General features: G+C 39.4%; 1 protein-coding gene across 3 annotated transcripts in view; it reads right to left on the reverse strand.

The window, feature by feature from the left end:
• Positions 1 to 19,854, reverse strand: part of LOC128703788 (uncharacterized) — a 40,695-nt gene that overhangs the window by 5,841 nt on the left and 15,000 nt on the right. For 2 of the 3 annotated variants that reach the window (XM_053798621.2, XM_053798620.2), the window contains exons 4-5: positions 9,583 to 9,858; positions 18 to 1,106 (exon numbers count right to left, since the gene is read on the reverse strand). In XM_053798621.2, the coding sequence (XP_053654596.1) occupies positions 18 to 1,106; positions 9,583 to 9,858 (1,365 nt within the window). The remainder of the gene's footprint in view (positions 1 to 17; positions 1,107 to 9,582; positions 9,859 to 19,854) is intronic. The other variant, XM_053798622.2, reaches the window with a different exon arrangement.

Consider the following 19,854-nt stretch of genomic DNA (forward strand, 5'->3'; position numbering starts at 1 on the left):
TGTTGAATGTGACTTACTTCTGAGGGTTCTCTGGGTGCTTCAAACAGAGATGCAATACGTAAGGTTGTTAGTTTGTGGTGAATCTTGAACTTGGGTTTGGATATCCTGTCATACCTGGAGGGAGGTCTGGCTCCCTGTATACCTCCTTGAACATTAACAGGATTACCCAGCATATCTCTGGGTGGATGTTGATTAGCTCCTATAACAATAATCTGAAGCTCTGGATATTGTATTAATTCTTCAACAATAAGGTTCTCAAAGAAACGTTGATCCTCATCCATCATTTGGCCAAACTGCTGCAGTTCATCTCCTCTGTCATGATTGACTCGAGAATGTTCTTGAAACATAGCATGCATGCTCAGTGTCTGCAGGTTTGGACAATTATCCAAGACCTGGTGCACCTGATCAAACGAATATTGCCGCATAAATGTTAACCGCAAGTGACTGATGTTACTCAGGCAAGATACTTCATTTACTGGCCAGTCAATTAATGAAATGGCATCTACATGATTTCCTAATAACTGACAAAATTTGGCTACATGATTCTCATTCCAATTGCTCTTCAGCAATTCTACAGACTTTAAAGTCTTGAACATCGGTAACACCTCTTCAATGTACTTCAGGTCAAGCTCAGTATCACCTGGTACATCAGATATGCTATCAACAAATTTAGCTTTAGTTAAATACACACTAACATTAGAAAACGAACTTTCATTCACTATAGTCCAGAGTCGCCTGTATTTTGCAATAATATGTCTTGTCAATCCAGTATGCTTTCCAAAGGATGAGATTTTGGGCTGGAGAATCAAGGCAAGAGTATATACATCATGTAACAGTTCCTCCTCAAAATACAACTCGTCAATATCCAATTTTCTTAAGTTTGGAAACTGTACTACAAATTTTTCTCTAAATTCTTTTTCTTCGGCAAATCTGTCAAGTATCCCAAATGGAGTCCTGTTACCATAAATTGATGGAACACCAAAGAGGATATTAAGAATGTCCTTCTCCAATACAGAAACTTCCATTTGTGGTTCAAGGAAGCAGAGAGATTCCAAATGACGGCAATGTGTGCTCAGGGCCCTCAGCATACATGGCGTTCCATTATACTGTAAAGATTTTTATAAGTTAAATATTCAGAAAAGTAATTATAACAATAAATAATTATAACCATGGGGAACAGTTAAATTCAGAAGGGTTAAACAACACTTGATATCAGAATACAAAAATAATACTACCTCTTTACAGTTAAACAATGAGATAACTACAGATACACTGTGGTTATCAAAATATTTTCTAAAATCTATTCTGAAATTAAATAGGGAGAACCAAGAGCTGGTGCTCACCAACCCATGCAAACTCAAACAGGTAAATTATATGCAAGGATGAGGCTAAAGCAAGTCGAGTGGCTGTACATGATCATGTACGAGCTCATTCTTATAACATGAGTATATGACGGGAATTCCTAGGATGGACAGTGGTACTTAATTATTTGCCAAATACAACTGGAAAACACGATGGGATTTGGCCAGTTCATTGAAAAACTGGAAAACAAAATTTTAAAACATTCCAATAAATAAGGCGAAGCTGGGACAAGACATTAAAAGGTCTGAACGCCAAAATATTGATCATTTAACCCTTTGAGGGTCGACAGGCCCTCTCCGAAACTCGTTCTCAGGGTCGGCCAAATTTAAAAAAAAAAAAATTATTTTCTCTTATGAAAAGATAGAGAATCTTTTCCCGATCATAAAGACACCAAAAGTTTGAAATTTGATAGAAAACTTACGGAATTATGCTCTCGCAAAGTTAGCGGTCTCGGCGATGTTTACGCATCGGTGTTCTTGCCCACTTTGAGCCCCATTTTCGGCCAATTTCACTGTACTAGTCGACAAAAAACATGAATATTTCGCTAAAACTCCATTTTTTCTATCGAATGGGTGCAAGAAACCACCCATTTATGAAATTCAACTATCCAGTACAGTGGTCAGAATTTAGCAATTTTGCCAATTTCACACAAATTTCAAAAGATGCCAATTTCCGAATAGGGTCCAGAATAAACAAGAAAGACATTCCTGGCACTAAAATGACATTTCCTCTAGTCATTAGTCACGTCTCAAGGCCCCTCTTATATTCTTTTGCTTTCCACTTTGAATTTTTATTTTCACAAAAAATATAAGATTTACTGTTATGCAGACTACTGCATTAGTGTAAAAAATGGTATAAATATTATTGGTGCACTTGTGAAAGAATATTAGACTCACCAGTTGACGTGTATTGCACGCTTGGCACGATTTGTTTACTTTTGAAGTTTGGTAAAAATCGAACATTTCTGCTACTTTGAGCTCAATTTCAAGGCACCTTTCATTGTAAAACCAGTCAAAATCATCTCAATTTCTGTAATATGTCTTCCATTCTATAAAATGAGACCAAGAAAACTAGAATACAACAATAAATACCATACGAAAATACACTGCAAAGTCGTTGATTTATTAAAAAAAAATGGTCAAAGTTTTTTTTTTCTCATTATGCACTGTGTGCTGCAGGATTTTTTTTAGACTGTGCACACTGACCACATAGACCCATTCTTTCATATGAAGGCCTACCAGCTTTCTCCCACTAGATTTGAGGCCGCTAGAATTTATGAGTACTAGTACGTCAAAAACCCCTACACGTAAGACGTACTAGTACGACCAAAACCCTCAAAGGGTTAAGGTGGCCGAGACCAAGCAAGAGATTTTTACGGTGGGAGAGTCAGTCTCTATTGACCAATGTAAAAAGATCCCTGAATAAAATAAAATTCACCCTGCCTCTGAGGGAAACATTAATAAAGAAAAAAAAATTTACTAAATTCCACACTTTTAAAATTTTGTGTAGTCCCCTTACAACTCACAACTGACTCACAAAGTGGAACCTGAAAAAATTATATTTTCAATGTCATTTAAACATAGCAGTAGGGAAGTACTACCGTCCTGCCAGATGACTGTGAAGCAGAAACCTGTAACTGTTTTACATGATGGTAGGATTGCTGGTGTCTTTTTCTGTCTCATAAACACGCTAGATAACAGGAATATCTTGCTACTCCTACTTACAGTTTGGTCACACTTCACAGACACGCACATGCATATATATATATACATACATCTAGGTTTTTTTCTCCTTTTTCTAAATAGCTTTTGTTCTTCTTTATTTCTTCTATTGTCCATGGGGAAGTGGAAAAGAATCTTTCCTCCGTAAGCCATGCGTGTTGTATGAGGCGACTAAAATGCCGGGAGCAATCGGCTAGTAACCCCTTCTCCTGTAAACATTTACTAAAAAAGAGAAGAAGAAAAACTTTATAAAACTGGGATGCTTGAATGTGTGTGGATGTAGTGCGGATGACAAGAAACAGATGATTGCTGATGTTATGAATGGGCTAATGAGAGCATAGGCAATGGGGTCGAAGAGGTATGGGGTAGGTTTAAAAATGTAGTGTTAGAGTGTTCAGCAGAAGTTTGTGGTTACAGGAAAGTGGGTGCGGGAAGGAAAAGGAGCAATTGGTGGAATGATGATGTAAAGAGAGTAGTAAGGGAGAAAAAGTTAGCATATGAGAAGTTTTTACAAAGTAGAAGTGATGCAAGGAGGGAAGAGTATATAGAGAAAAATAGAGAGGTTAAGTGAGTGGTGAATCAATGTAAAAAGAGAGCAAATGAGAGAGTGGGTGAGATGTTATCAACAAATTTTGTTGAAAATAAGAAAAAGTTTTGGAGTGAGATTAACAAGTTAAGGAAGCCTAGAGAACAAATGGATTTGTCAGTTAAAAATAGGAGAGGAGAGTTATTAAATGGAGAGTTAGAGGTATTGGGAAGATGGAGGGAATATTCTGAGGAATTGTTAAATGTTGATGAAGATAGGGAAGCTGTGATTTCGTGTATAGGGCAAGGAGGAATAACATCTTGTAGGAGTGAGGAAGAGCCAGTTGTGAGTGTGGGGGCAGTTCGTGAGGCAGTAGGTAAAATGAAATAGGTAAGGCAGCTGGGATTGATGGAATAAAGATAGAAATGTTAAAAGCAGGTGGAGATATAGTTTTGGAGTGGTTGGTGCAATTATTTAATAAATCTATGGAAGAGGGTAAGGTACCTAGGGATTGGCAGAGAGCATGCGTAGTTCCTTTGTATAAAGGCAAAGGGGACAAAAGAGAGTGCAAAAATTATAGGGGGATAAGTAGGTAAAATGAAAGGGGGTAAGGCAGCCGGGATTGATGGGATAAAGATAGAAATGTTAAAAGCAGGTGGGGATATAGTTTTGGAGTGGTTGGTGCAATTATTTAATAAATGGGAAGATAAGTACCTAGGGATTGGCAGAGAGCATGCATAGTTCCTTTGTATAAAGGCAAAGGGGATAAAAGAGAGTGCAAAAATTATGATAAGTCTGTTGAGTGTACCTGGTAAAGTGTATGGTAGAGTTATATTGAAAGAATTAAGAGTAAGACGGAGAATAGGATAGCAGATGAACAAGGAGGCTTTAGGAAATGTAGGGGGTGTGTGGACCAGGTGTTTACAGTGAAACATATAAGTGAACAGTATTTAGATAAGGCTAAAGAGGTTTTTGTGGCATTTATGGATTTGGAAAAGGCGTATGACAGGGTGGATAGGGGGGCAATGTGGCAGATGTTGCAGGTGTATGGTGTAGGAGGTAGGTTACTGAAAGCAGTGAAGAGTTTTTACGAGGATAGTGAGGCTCAAGTTAGAATATGTAGGAAAGAGGGAGATTATTTCCCAGTAAAAGTAGGCCTTAGACAAGGATGTGTGATGTCACCGTGGTTGTTTAACATATTTATAGATGGGGTTGTAAGAGAAGTAAATGCGAGGGTCTTGGCAAGAGGTGTGGAGTTAAAAGATAAAGAATCACACATAAAGTGGGAGTTGTCACAGTTGCTCTTTGCTGATGACACTGTGCTCTTGGGAAATTCTGAAGAGAAGTTGCAGAGGTTGGTGGATGAATTTGGTAGAGTATGCAAAAGAAGAAAATTAAAAGTGAATACAGGAAAGAGTAAGGTTATGAGGATAACAAAAAGATTAGGTGATGAAAGATTGGATATCAGATTGAAGGGTGAGAGTATGGAGGAGGTGAATGTATTCAGATATTTGGGAGTGGACGTGTCAGCGGATGGGTCTATGAAAGATGAGGTGAATCATAGAATTGATGAGGGGAAAAGGGTGAGCAGTGCTCTTAGGAGTCTTTGGAGACAAAGAACTTTGTCCTTGGAGGCAAAGAGGGGAATGTATGAGAGTATAGTTTTACCAACGCTCTTATATGGGTGTGAAGCATGGGTGATGAATGTTGCAGCAAGAAGGCTGGAGGCAGTGGAGATGTCATGTCTGAGGGCAATGTGTGGTGTGAATATAATGCAGAGAATTCGTAGTTTGGAAGTTAGGAAGAGGTGCGGGATTACTAAAACTGTAGTCCAGAGGGCTGAGGAAGGGTTGCTGAGGTGGTTCGGACATGTAGAGAGAATGGAGCGAAACAGAATGACTTCAGGAGTGTATCAGTCTGTAGTGGAAGGAAGGCGGGGTAGGGGTTGGCCTAGGAAAGGTTGGAGGGAGGGAGAAAAGGAGGTTTTGTGTGCGAGGGGCTTGGACTTCCAGCAGGCATGCGTGAGCGTGTTTAATAGGAGTGAATGGAGACAAATGGTTTTTAATACTTGATGTGCTGTTGGATTGTCAGAAAAGTAACATTTATGAAGGGATTCAGGGAAACCGGCAGGCCGGACTTGAGTCCTGGAGATGGGAAGTACAGTGCCTGCACTCTGAAGGAAGGGTGTTAATGTTGCAGTTTAAAAATTGTAGTGTATAGCACCCTTCAGGCAAGACAGTGATGGAGTGAATGATGGTGAAAGTTTTTCTTTTTCGGGCCACCCTGCCTTGGTGGGAATCGGCCAGTGTGTTAATAAAAAAAAAATAAAAAAAATGAATGAAAAGAAGTTGGATGTCCTGGCCCTAAGCGAAACAAAGCTGAAGGGGGTAGGGGAGTTTTGGTGGGGAGAAATAAATGGGATTAAATCTGGAGTATCTGAGAGAGTTAGAGCTAAGGAAGGGGTAGCAATAATGTTGAAGGATCAGTTATGGAAGGAGAAAAGAGAATATGAATGTGTAAATTCAAGGATTATGTGGATTAAAGTAAAGGTTGGATGCAAAAAGTGGGTCATAATAAGCGTGTATGCACCTGGAGAAGAGAGGAATGTAGAGGAGAGAGAGACATTTTGGGAGATGTTAAGTGAATGTATAGGAACCTCTGAACCAAGTGTGAGAGTAATTGTGGTAGGGGACCTGAATGCTGAAGTAGGAGAAACTTTTAAAGCGGGTGTGGTAGGTAAGTTTGGGGTGCCAGGTGTAAATGAAAATGGGAGCCCTTTGATTGAACTTTGTATAGAAAGGGGTTTAGTTATAGGTAATACATATTTTAAGAAAAAGAGGATAAGTATACAAGATATGATGTAGGGCAAAATGACAGTAGTTTGTTGGATTATGTATTGGGATATAAAAGACTGTTGAGTAGACTTCAGGATGTACATGTTTATAGAGGGGCCACAGATATATCAGATCACTTTTTAGTTGTAGCTACACTGAGAGTAAAAGGTAGACGGGATACAAGGAGAATAGAAGCATCAGGTAAGAGAGAGGTGAAGGTTTATAAACTAAAAGAGGAGGCAGTTAGGGTAAGATATAAACAACTATTGGAGGATAGATGGGCTAATGAGAGCATAAGCAATGGGGTCGAAGAGGTATGGGGTAGGTTTAAAAATGTAGTGTTAGAGTGCTCAGCAGAAGTTTGTGGTTACAGGAAAGTGGGTGCGGGAGGGAAGAGGAGCGATTGGTGGAATGATGATGTAAAGAGAGTAGTAAGGGAGAAAAAGTTAGCATATGAGAAGTTTTTACAAAGTAGAAGTGATGCAAGGAGGGAAGAGTATATGGAGAAAAAGAGAGAGGTTAAGAGAGTGGTGAAGCAATGTAAAAAAGAGAGCAAATGAGAGAGTGGGTGAGATGTTATCAACAAATTTGGTTGAAAATAAGAAAAAGTTTTGGAGTGAGATTAACAAGTTAAGGAAGCCTAGAGAACAAATGGATTTGTCAGTTAAAAATAGGAGAGGAGAGTTATTAAATGGAGAGTTAGAGGTATTGGGAAGATGGAGGGAATATTTTGAGGAATTGTTGAATGTTGATGAAGATAGGGAAGCTGTGATTTCGTGTATAGGGCAAGGAGGAATAACATCTTGTAGGAGTGAGGAAGAGCCAGTTGTGAGTGTGGGGGCAGTTCGTGAGGCAGTAGGTAAAATGAAATAGGTAAGGCAGCTGGGACTTATGGGATAAAGACAGAAATGTTAAAAGCAGGTGGGGATATAGTTTTGGAGTGGTTGGTGCTATTATTTAATAAATGTATGGAAGAGGGTAAGGTACCTAGGGATTGGCAGAGAGCATGCATAGTTCCTTTGTATAAAGGCAAATGGGACAAAAAGAGAGTGCAAAAATTGTAGGGGGATAAGTCTGTTGAGTATACCTGGTAAAGTGCATGGTAGAGTTATTATTGAAAGAATTAAGAGTAAGACAGAGAATAGGATAGCAGATGAACAAGGAGGCTTTAGGAAAGGTAGGGGGTGTGTGGACCAGGTGTTTACAGTGAAACATATAAGTGAACAGTATTTAGATAAGGCTAAAGAGGTTTTTGTGGCATTTATGGATTTGGAAAAGGCATATGACAGGGTGGATAGGGAGGCAATGTGGCAGATGTTGCAGGTGTATAGTGTAGGAGGTAGGTTACTGAAAGCAGTGAAGAGTTTTTACGAGGATAGTGAAGCTCAAGTTAGATTATGTAGGAAAGAGGGAGATTATTTCCCAGTAAAAGTAGGCCTAAGACAAGGATGTGTGATGTCACCATGGTTGTTCAATATATTTATAGATGGGGTTGTAAGAGAAGTAAATGCAAGGGTCTTGGCAAGAGGTGTGGAGTTAAAAGATAAAGAATCACACATAAAGTGGGAGTTGTCACAGTTGCTCTTTGCTGATGACACTGTGCTCTTGGGTGATTCTGAAGAGAAGTTGCAGAGGTTGGTGGATGAATTTGGTAGGGTATGTAAAAGAAGAAAATTGAAAGTGAATACAGGAAAGAGTAAGGTTATGAGGATAACAAAAGGATTAGGTGATGAAAGATTGGATATCAGATTGAAGGGAGAAAGTATGGAGGAGGTGAATGTATTCAGATATTTGGGAGTGGACATGTCAGCGGATAGGTCTATGAAAGATGAGGTGAATCATAGAATTGATGAGGGGAAAAGGGTGAGCAGTGCACTTAGGAGCCTGTGGAGACAAAGAACTTTGTCCTTGGAAGCAAAGAGGGGAATGTATGAGAGTATAGTTTTATCAACGCTCCTGTATGGGTGTGAAGCATGAGTGATGAATGTTGCAACGAGAAGAAGGCTGGAGGCAGTGGAAATGTCACATCTGAAGGCAATGTGTGGTGTGAATATAATGCAGAGAATTCGTAGTTTGGAAGTTAGGAGGAGGTGCGGGATTGCCAAAACTATTGTCCAGAGGGCTGAGGAAGGGTTGTTGAGGTGGTTCGGATATGTAGAGAGAATGGAGCGAAACAGAATGACTTCAAGAGTGTATCAGTCTGTAGTGGAAGGAAGGCGGGGTAGGGGTCGGCCTAGGAAAGGTTGGAGGGAGGGGGTAAAGGAGGTTTTGTGTGCGAGGGGCTTGGACTTCCAGCAGGCATGCGTGAGCGTGTTTGATAGGAGTGAATGGAGACAAATGGTTTTTAATACTTGACGTGCTGTTGGAGTATGAGCAAAGTAACATTTATGAAGGGGTTCAGGGAAACCGGCAGGCTGGACTTGAGTCCTGGAGATGGGAAGTACAGTGCCTGCACTCTGAAAGAGGGGTGTTAATGTTGCAGTTTAAAAACTGTAGTGTAAAGCACCCTTCAGGCAAGACAGTGATGGAATGAATGATGGTGAAAGTTTTTCTTTTTCGGGCCACCCTGCCTTGGTGGGAATCGGCCAGTGTGTTAATAATAGAAAGATAATTGGTGCAGAGCAAACCTTTGTTATAGACATTTACTCTGGATAGAGCTTTATCAAATCATGATTTGATAAAGCCCTATCCAGAGCTCCACTCAGAAAAAAAATCTATAAATAAAGGTTTGCTCCATGAGGAAGTGGAAGAGAATCTTTCCTCTGTATGCCATGTGTGTCATAAGAGGCAACTAAAATGCCAAGAGCAATAGGATAGTAACCCCTTCTATATAAATTACTACAGAAATTTTTTATAAAGCTGGGATGTTTCTTCTTTTTTGGGTCACCCTGCCTTGGTGAGAAATGACCGATGTGTTAATAAAAAAAAATAAAGGTTTGATAAATCTTATTAAATCCAGCTGCCCGAGTGGTTAACACACCAGCCTGCGAGTTTCAGGAGTTTCTTGCCATGGATTCAAACTCCACCCATTCCATGGTCTCTCTCCACCACACTTGGCAGCATTATCAGCCACCCAACAAAATGGACATAACAGAGCATTATGTCCACAAGATATCCAATACACCTAGCTCCATCATACCTGAATTTCAATATGACGGAGATCTTGCATTTCTCTGACCAACAGCGGGAGGAAATCGGGATCATGAAAATACACTCCCTCAAGTACTAATGACTTGGTGGGCAGCGTATACATCGCCTTGTCTTTTCCTCCGATCTTCAGGTACTCCGTGTTAGTCCACTCCTTTCGAAGATCAGCAAGCACCTCCAGAATATACTTGCACTCCTCAGAAGTGATGTCTAATCCAGTACCAGTTCCAGGTGGCATCAATCCATTATGATCTCCTACAAAAGCAATCTATAAGAAAATAAATAAGCTTAAAGAATATGGCAGTAATTCATACTAAAGAGGACTAAGTAAGCATTAACAGTATAAGGTTATTTAGGCACAGGTACACATAAGGACAATTCTCATACATAGTGTAAATTGCCTAGGATAACCCAAAAAAGTCAAGGTGATTTATTTTCATTGGGCTATACAGACTATCATGAGGGGACAGAGAAAAAGTGCAACGTGTATAGTGTAGCATTTATTTTTCCGTTAGGTTCAGAATGAGAGTATGCCCCCAAAACTGGTTGTAGTGGCTCATTTTCTACTACCAATAATCTATAAAAACTTAATAGATTTTTATCAAAATATGAACCCACAACACATGCATTAAATTCCAAATAAATATGCAATTATAAACAACTACAAACAAATATAATCTAATTACTAAATGTAAAAAGAAATCCTTATAGTTTTGTTGTTTTTTTTGGGTCACCCTGTGTTAGTGGGAGAGAGCCAGTGTGTTGAAAAGAAAAATTAATCCTCATTATTAGCTTTCAAAAAACAAAAATCCATTTTTCTTCAATGATTTCTACCAAAAAAATAAGCCCACAACACGTACATCATATAAAAACACACATTCACAATAAAAATGTCTAAGTTATGTGCCTCACTTTTAGCCTTTCTAACCTAGCTAATAGTAATAATATTTATTTCAGCATGATACAATGCTTGTACAAAGGAGAATGACATATGGGTGTATATGCCGAAATCCCCTACATATGCAGAGCATTGCAAGCAAACTTAAGACTAACTTAAGATTAATAAGGCAATAGCAACATGAGTAATTTAGTACAGAATCACTTAGATGAGTATAAGTGTTCCATTCAGACAAACTCCTCCCTCCTTCCATCCATACACTACCAGAAACACTCCACGACACCTCTGAAGCCATCAACCATGTCATTCTTTACATAAGTAAATAAATGTTCTGTTATTTTATGTATGGGGGTTTGGAATGCATTTTTCATGTTCACAGGCCACTGGTACATGGAACATTACTTCATAAAAATATACTAGAAAAATCAAACATGTATCAATTATAACATGAGAATCTGTGAGGTAATGGGTTTCCCATCTGTTTCTAAGTAGGAGATTATTGTTATTTATTATTGTAATCACTTATCCAGTGGAGCTGCTTCCCTGATATCTTATGCAGCTTTTTCATTGTGTAAATCAATTACATAGAGCACCAAATATGGTAATACATATGCAATGTATGCACATGTTAATATATACTGCATCATGCACTTGATATTCATGGGGAAGTGGAGAAAGGATCCTTTCTCCATAAGCCACGAGTGTTGTAAGAGGCGACTAAAATGCCAGGAGCAAGGGGCAAGTAACCCTTTCTCCTGTATAAATTACTAAACGAAAAAAAATATACAGTGGTACCCCGAGTTTCGTACAGCTCCCAACTCGAACAATTATGTAAGTGCATTATTGTAAGTGCTTTTGTAAGTGTATTTTTAGGGGTCTGAAACAGACTAATCTAATTTACATTATTCCTTATGCTTATGAGAACAAATTCATTTGGTAACAACACTCGAACAGCCTTCTGGAACGAATTATGGCTGAAACTTGGGGTACAACTGCATAGTAGGACCCCACTTATACGGCAGGTTAGGTTCCAGGCTATCGCTAGAAAGTGGACATAACTGGAAAGCAGAACGCCATTTTTTTTTCCACTTGTGAATACATATAAATGCCAGATAACAAGTTTACATTAACATATACTATTAAGTGAGCAATAGAACTAGGCATTAAAAACAATAAAAAGTAAAATACACACACAGTACACTCATTACTTACCTTAAAATATTTGGAGTCTTAATGTAGGGTGAGAGGTGAGTAGTATTTATTGTGAGAAGTCAGGTGTGGGAGGTATGGCAGCCAGCCAGGCCAGGCAAAGCCACCCAACCCATGAGTAATATACTACGACATTTAGAGTGCAACAGTGATAAAATGCATATACGGGAAGAACTAAAAGCCATAAATGCAACCGAAAGAAACCCAAAGTATTTCTTTTCTTATGCCAAATCAAAGTCGAGAACAACATCCAGTATTGGGCCCCTACTTAAACAAGATAGGTCCTACACAGATGACAGCAAGGAAATGAGTGAGCTACTCAAGTCCCAATATGACTCAGTTTTTAGCAAGTCGCTAACCAGACTGAGAGTCGAAGATCAAAATTAATTTTTTAAGAGAGAGAGACAAAATTTGGTTAACACAAGCCTATCTGATATTATCCTGACGCCAAATGACTTCGAACAGGCGATAAATGACATGCCCATGCACTCTGCCCCAGGGCCAGACTCATGGAACTCCATGTTCATCAAGAACTGCAAGAAACCCCTATCACAAGCTTTTACCATCCTATGGAGAAGGAGCATGGACACGGGGGTCGTCCCACAGTTACTAAAAACAACAGACATAGCCCCACTCCACAAAAGGGGCAGTAAAGCAATAGCAAAGAACTACAGACCGATAGCACTAGCATCCCATATCATAAAAATCTTTGAAAGGGTCCTAAGAAGCAAGATCACTACCCAACTAGATACTCATCAATTACACAACCCAGGGCAACATGGGTTTAGAGCAGGTCGCTCCTGTCTGTCTCAGCTGCTGGATCACTACGACAAGGTCCTAGATGAACTAGAAGACAAAAAGAATGCAGATGTAATATATACAGACTTTGCAAAAGCCTTCAACAAGTGTGACCATTGTAGATGAATGGTTCAGAGAACCAACATGTTGTTGAATTAGACACATGTGCAACTCTTGGGTATCTTTATTGAGGAAACGTTTCGCCACACAGTGGCTTCATCAGTCCATACAAAGGAGAAACTTGAAGCCACTGTGTGGCGAAACGTTTCCTCAATAAAGATACCCAAGAGTTGCACATGTGTCTAATTCAACAAGTGTGACCAGGCATAATAGCGCACAAAATGTGTGCTAAAGGAATAACAGGAAAAGTTGGTAGAGGGATCTATAATTTCCTCACAAACAGAACAAAAAGAGTAGTAGTCAACAGAATAAAGTCTGAGGCGGCTACGGTGAAAAGCTCTGTTCCATAAGGCACAGTACTCGCTCCCATCTTGTTTCTCATCCTCATATCTGACATAGACAAGGATGTCAGCCACAGCACCGTGTCTTCCTTTGCAGATGACACCCGAACCTGCATAACAGTGTCTTCCATTGCAGACACTGCAAGGCTCCAGGCGGACATCAACCAAATCTTTCAGTGGGCTGCAGAAAACAATATGAAGTTCAACGATGAGAAATTTCAATTACTCAGATATGGTAAACATGAGAAAATTAAAACTTCATCAGAGTACAAAACAAATTCCTTCCACAAAATAGAGCGAAAAACCCACGTCAAAGACCTGGGAGTGATCATGTCGGAGGATCTCACCTTCAAGGACCATAACATTGTATCAATCACATCTGCTAGAAAAATGACAGGATGGATAATGAGAACCTTCAAAACTAGCGATGCCAAGCCCATGATGACACTCTTCAGGTCGCTTGTTCTATCTAGGCTGGAATATTGCTGCACACTAACAGCACCTTTCAAGGCAGGTGAAATTGCTGACCTAGAAAATGTACAGAGAACCTTCATGGTGCGCACAACGGAGATAAAACACCTCAATTACTGGGAGCGCTTTAAGTTCCTGAACCTGTACTCCCTGGAACGCAGGCGGGAGAGATACATGATTATATACACCTGGAAAATCCTAGAGGGACTAGTACCGAACTTGCACATGAAAATCACCTACACATGAAAAACGAAAGCAAAAGACTCGGCAGACGATGCAACATCCCCCCAATGAAAAGCAGGGGTGTCACTAGCACGTTAAGAGACAATACAATAAGTGTCAGGGGCCCGAGACTGTTCAACTGCCTCCCAGCATACATAAGGGGGATTAAACCATACCCCCGGGGGTATGGTTTGTTTGCAATCGTGTCATTACGATTTCTTGAGTCATAAGGGGGATTATCAACAGACCCCTGGCAGTCTTCAAGCTGGCACTGGACAAGCACCTAGTCATTACCTGACCAGCCGGGCTGTGGCTTGTACATTAGACTGCGTGCAGCCAGCAGTAACAGCCTGGTTAATCAGGCTCTGATCCACCAGGAGGCCTGGTCACAGACCGGGCCGTGGGGGCGTTGACCCCCAGAACTCTCTCCAGGTAAACTCCAGGTTAACAGTACACTCATTACTTTAAAATATTTGGAATCTTAATGTAGGATGAGAGGTGAGTAAACAAGGTAAAACAAATAAACGAGAGAGAAATAACGAGTAAATGAGAGGAGAGGCACGCGGAGAATGTAAACAAGCAGATAAACGTGCCTGGTTTTGGTTCATAGATGTTCATCTACACCTAACTTCTCATATTTATGTTAATTTATTCTACTATGGGGTGAATTTAACATGGTTTATGTTACATAGTGTGTTAATTATATAATTTTGAAAAAATATCATAGATGGATTAATGAAAATGTTTATATTAATGTAATATATGACATTTAATGTGCCACAGTGATTATTATTGTGTATTATTATTCTTATTATTATTAACCCTTAAACTGTCCAAACGTAGATCTATGTTTACGGGCGTAGCGCTCCGACCTTGATTTGAAATCATGTAACAAAACGTAGATCTACTTTTGGAGCGCTACGCAAGTGAACGTAGATCTACGTTTGGACAGTCTAAGGGTTAATATGGCATCCTCAAGACTAATAAGATTATCTTTATCTTTAACTCTTCGTGATTTTAATGTGTACCTACACAATGTGTAAGTTTATTTAGGTACAGATACACATAAGCAATTATTGGCAGAAAGGTGGGCTGGTGCAAGTATGAGTAGTGGGAGGTTGAAGAGGGTTGGAATAGTTTTAAAAATGCAGTATTAGAATGTGGGGCAGAAGTTTGTGGTTATAGGAGGGTGGGGGCAGGAGGAAAGAGGAGTGATTGGTGGAGAAGTAAAGGGTGTGATAAAAGAGAAAAATTTAACTTATGAGAGGTTTTTACAAAGCAGAAGTGTTATAAGAAGAGCAGAGTATAAGGAGAGTACAAGAAAGGTGAAGAGAGTGGTGAGAGAGTGCAAAAGGAAAGCAGATGATAGAGTGGGAGAGGCAATGTCAAGAAATTTTAATGAAAATAAGAAAAAATTTTGGAGTTAAACAAGTTAAGAAAGCCTAGGGAACAATTGGATTTGTCAGTTAAAAACAGAGTAGGAGAGTTAGTAGATGGGGAGATGGCGAGAATACTTTGAGGAACTTTTAAATGTCGACGAAGAAAGGGAGGCGGTAATTTCATGCACTGGCCAGGGAGGTGTACCATCTTTTAGGAGTGAAGAAGAACAGGATGTAAGTATGGGGGAGGTGCATGGGGCATAACGTAGAATGAAAGGGGGTAAAGCAGCTGGAACTGACGGGATCATGACAGAAATGTTAAAAGCAGGGGGGGATATAGTGTTGGAGTGGTTGGTATTTTTGTTTAATGAATGTAAGAGAGAGAGGAAGGTACCTAGGGATTGGCAGAGAGCATGTATAGTCCCTTTATATAAAGGGAAGGGGGACAAAAGAGATTGTAAAAATTATAGAGGAATTAGTTTACTGAGTATACCAGGAAAAGTGTACAGTAGGGTTATAACTGAAAGAATCAGAGGTAAGACAGAATGTAGGATTGCGGATGAGCAAGGAGGTTTTAGAGTGGGTAGAGGATGTGTAGATCAGGTGTTTACATTGAATCATATATGTGAATAGTATCTAGATAAAGGTAGGGAAGTTTTTATTGCATTTATGGATTTAGAAAAGGCATATGATAGAGTGGATAGAGGAGCAATGTGACAGATGTTGCAAGTACAGTGGACCCCCGCTTAACGATCACCTCCCAATGCGACCAATTATGTAAGTGTATTTATTTAAGTGCGTTTGTACGTGTATGTTTGGGGGGTCTGAAATGGACTAATCTACTTCACAATATTCCTTATGGGAACAAATTTGGTCAGTACTCGCACCTGAACATACTTTTGGAATGAAAAAATATCGTTAACCAGGGGTCCACTGTATATGGAAAGGTGGTAAGTTACTAAATGCTGTAAAGAGTTTTTATGAGACAGTGAGGCTCAGGTTAGGGTGTGTAGAAGAGAGGGAGACTACTTCCCGGTAAAAGTAGGTCTTAGACAGGGATGTGTAATGTCACCATGGTTGTTTAACCCTTTCAGGGTCCGTCCCGTAGATCTACGGCTTTACGTTCAGGGTCCAAACCGTAGATCTACGCCATGAGCTCAGCTCACTCTGATAAACTGTGAGTGGTACATTTGGGCCTAGATATGAGAGAATACATCTATGTGGTATGAGTGCACCACATAAAACAGATCCTGCAGCACACTGTGTATAATGAGAGAAAAAAAATGAAATCATGATTTTTCGATTAAAACAGCAACTTTGCAGTGTTTTATCGTATGTTTTTTATAGTTGTATTTGCGATTTCTTGGTCTCATTTGATAGAATGGAAGACATATTACAGAAATAGAGATGATTTTGATTGGTTTTAGCACTGGAAATGGCTTGAAACTGAGCTCAAAGTAGCAGAAATGTTAAATTTTTGCCGATATTCAAGAGTAAACAAACGACCTCACACATCTAATACACATCATCTGGTGGGTCTAATATACATTCACAAATATGGTGATGATATTTATACAATTATTACAGTATTGCATAACAGTAAATCTTCTATTTTTTGGTGTGAATAAAAATTCATTATGTGAATAAAAAATCAAAATGGAATTTATTTGTAAAGCCTCAAAACATAACTAATGAACAGAGGAAATGTTAGTTTAGCGCCAGGAATGCTTACATTGTTCATTCTGGACCCTATTTTGAAATTGGAATATTTTGAACTTTGTGTTAAATTGGCCAAATTAACAATTTCTGATCACTTTATTTTGTAGTTGAAACAGTTGACTTGGCGATTTCTTGTGCTCAATCGATAGAATAGAAGTAATACTAGTGAAATAGCTAAGAATTTGGTTGACTGGAATAATGTAATTGGCCTAAAATGGGAGTCAAAGTCGGCAAAATCGCCGATTCGTAAATATCGCTGACACATCAAAATTCGCGAGAGCATAATTTCGTCAATTTTCCACCAAATTTCGTACTTTTTGTTTTATTACCTTCACAAAAAGATTCTCTACCATTTCATAAGAAAAAATAACAAATTTTTTTTTTGAAAATTCTTGGACACTGGTGCGTGACTCCAGATTTGGGCCTTGGACCCTGAAAGGGTTAATATATTTATAGATTTTTTTTTTTTTTTATTATCACACTGGCCGATTCCCACCAAGGCAGGGTGGCCCGAAAAAGAAAAACTTTCACCATCATTCGCTCCATCACTGTCTTGCCAGAAGGGTGCTTTACACTACAGTTTTTAAACTGCAACATTAACACCCCTCCTTCAGAGTGCAGGCACTGTACTTCCCATCTCCAGGACTCAAGTCCGGCCTGCCAGTTTCCCTGAACCCCTTCATATATGTTACTTTGCTCACACTCCAACAGCACGTCAAGTATTAAAAACCATTTGTCTCCATTCACTCCTATCAAACACGCTCACGCATGCCTGCTGGAAGTCCAAGCCCCTCGCACACAAAACCTCCTTTATCCCCTCCCTCCTATAGAAGGGGCTGTAAAAGAAATAAATGCTAAGGTGTTCGGGAGAGGGGTGGGATTAAATTATGGGGAATCAAATACAAAATGGGAAGTGACACAGTTACTTTTTGCTGATGATACTATGCTAATGGGTGATTCTAAAGAAAAATTGCAGAGGCTAGTGGACGAATTTGGGTGTGTGTGTGTAAAGGTAGAAAGTTGAAGGTGAACATAGAAAAGAGTAAGGTGATGAGGGTACCAAATGATTTAGATAAAGAAAAACTGAATATCAAATTGGGGAAGACGAGTATGGAAGAAGTGAGTGTTTTCAGATATTTGGGAGTTGACGTATCAACAGATGGACTTATGAAGGATGAGGTTAATCATAGAACTGATGAGTGAAAAAAGGCGAGTGGTGCATTGAGGTATATGTGGAGACAAAGAACGTTATCTGTGGAGACAAAGAACGTTATCTATGGAGGCAAAGAAGGGAATCTATGAAAGTATAGTGGTACCAACACTCTTATATGGGTGTGAAGCTTGGGTTGTAAATGCTGCAGCGAGAAGGCGGTTGGAGGCAGTGGAGATGTCCTGTCTAAGGGCAATGTGTGGTGTAAATATTATGCAGAAAATTCGGAGTGTGGAAATTAGGAGGTGTGGAGTTAATAAAAGTATTAGTCAGAGGGCTGAAGAGGGGTTGTTGAGGTAGTTTGGTCATTTAGAGAAAATGGATCGAAGTAGAATGACATGGAGAGCATATAAATCTGTAGCGGAAGGAAGGCGGGGTAGGGGTCATCCTTGAAAGGGTTGGAGGGGGTAAAGGAGGTTGTGTCTGCGAGGGGCTTGGATTTCCAGCAAGTGTGCACGAGCGTGTTCGATAGGAGTGAATGGAGACGAATGGTATTTGGGACCTAACGAGCTGTTGGAGTGTGAGCAGGGTAATATTTAGTGAAGGGATTCAGGAAAACCGGTTATTTTATATAGCCGGACTTGAGTCCTGGAAATGGGAAGTACAATGCCTGCACTTTAAAGGAGGGGTTTTGGGATATTGGCAGTTTGGAGGGATATGTTGTGTATCTTTATACATATACACCTACCATCCGACTTACGACCGAGTTCGGTTCCGAGAAACCGGTCGTAAGTCGAAATGGTTGTAAGTCGAACTTTACTACTGAATATCAACATAACATTTTTGTAATGATTTTATTTTATTGTTTTATTTTGGTATTTCATGTTTTACTTTACTTTTTATGTTGTTAGTACTGTATTTTATACTGTAAGGTTTAGGATAAACACTATGTACAACACAAATAGTTGTTTATTTCCCAGAAATTTGGTATAAAAAACACGGTCGTAAGACAAGTGGTCATAAGTCGAGCAGGTCGTAAGTCGGATGGTAGGTGTATACTTCTAAACTGTTGTATTCTGAGCACCTCTGCAAAAACAGTGATTATGTGTGAGTGAGGTGAAAGTGTTGAATGATGATGAAAGCATTTTCTTTTTGGGGATTTTCTTTCTTTTTGGGTCACCCTGCCTCAGTGGGAGACGGCAGACTTGTTAAAAAAAAACAAAAAATAAGTACTACAATTATCAGTGTGTATATATAAAATAAGTATACAAGATATGATGTAGGGCGAAATGACAGTAGTTTGTTGGATTATGTATTGGTAGATAAAAGACTGTTGAGTAGACTTCAGGATGTACATGTTTATAGAGGGGCCACAGATATATCAGATCACTTTCTAGTTGTAGCTACACTGAGAGTAAAAGGTAGATGGGATACAAGGAGAATAGAAGCATCAGGGAAGAGAGAGGTGAAGGTTTATAAACTAAAAGAGGAGGCAGTTAGGGTAAGATATAAACAGCTATTGGAGGATAGATGGGCTAATGAGAGCATAGGCAATGGGGTCGAAGAGGTATGGGGTAGGTTTAAAAATGTAGTGTTAGAGTGTTCAGCAGAAGTTTGTGGTTACAGGAAAGTGGGTGCGGGAGGGAAGAGGAGCGATTGGTGGAATGATGATGTAAAGAGAGTAGTAAGGGAGAAAAAGTTAGCATATGAGAAGTTTTTACAAAGTAGAAGTGATGCAAGGAGGGAAGAGTATATGGAGAAAAAGAGAGAGGTTAAGAGAGTGGTGAAGCAATGTAAAAAGAAAGCAAATGAGAGAGTGGGTGAGATGTTATCAACAAATTTTGTTGAAAATAAGAAAAAGTTTTGGAGTGAGATTAACAAGTTAAGAAAGCCTAGAGAACAAATGGATTTGTCAGTTAAAAATAGGAGAGGAGAGTTATTAAATGGAGAGTTAGAG

Source organism: Cherax quadricarinatus, chromosome 87, assembly GCF_038502225.1.
Source record: "Cherax quadricarinatus isolate ZL_2023a chromosome 87, ASM3850222v1, whole genome shotgun sequence".
Classification (NCBI taxonomy): Eukaryota; Metazoa; Arthropoda; class Malacostraca; order Decapoda; family Parastacidae; genus Cherax; species Cherax quadricarinatus.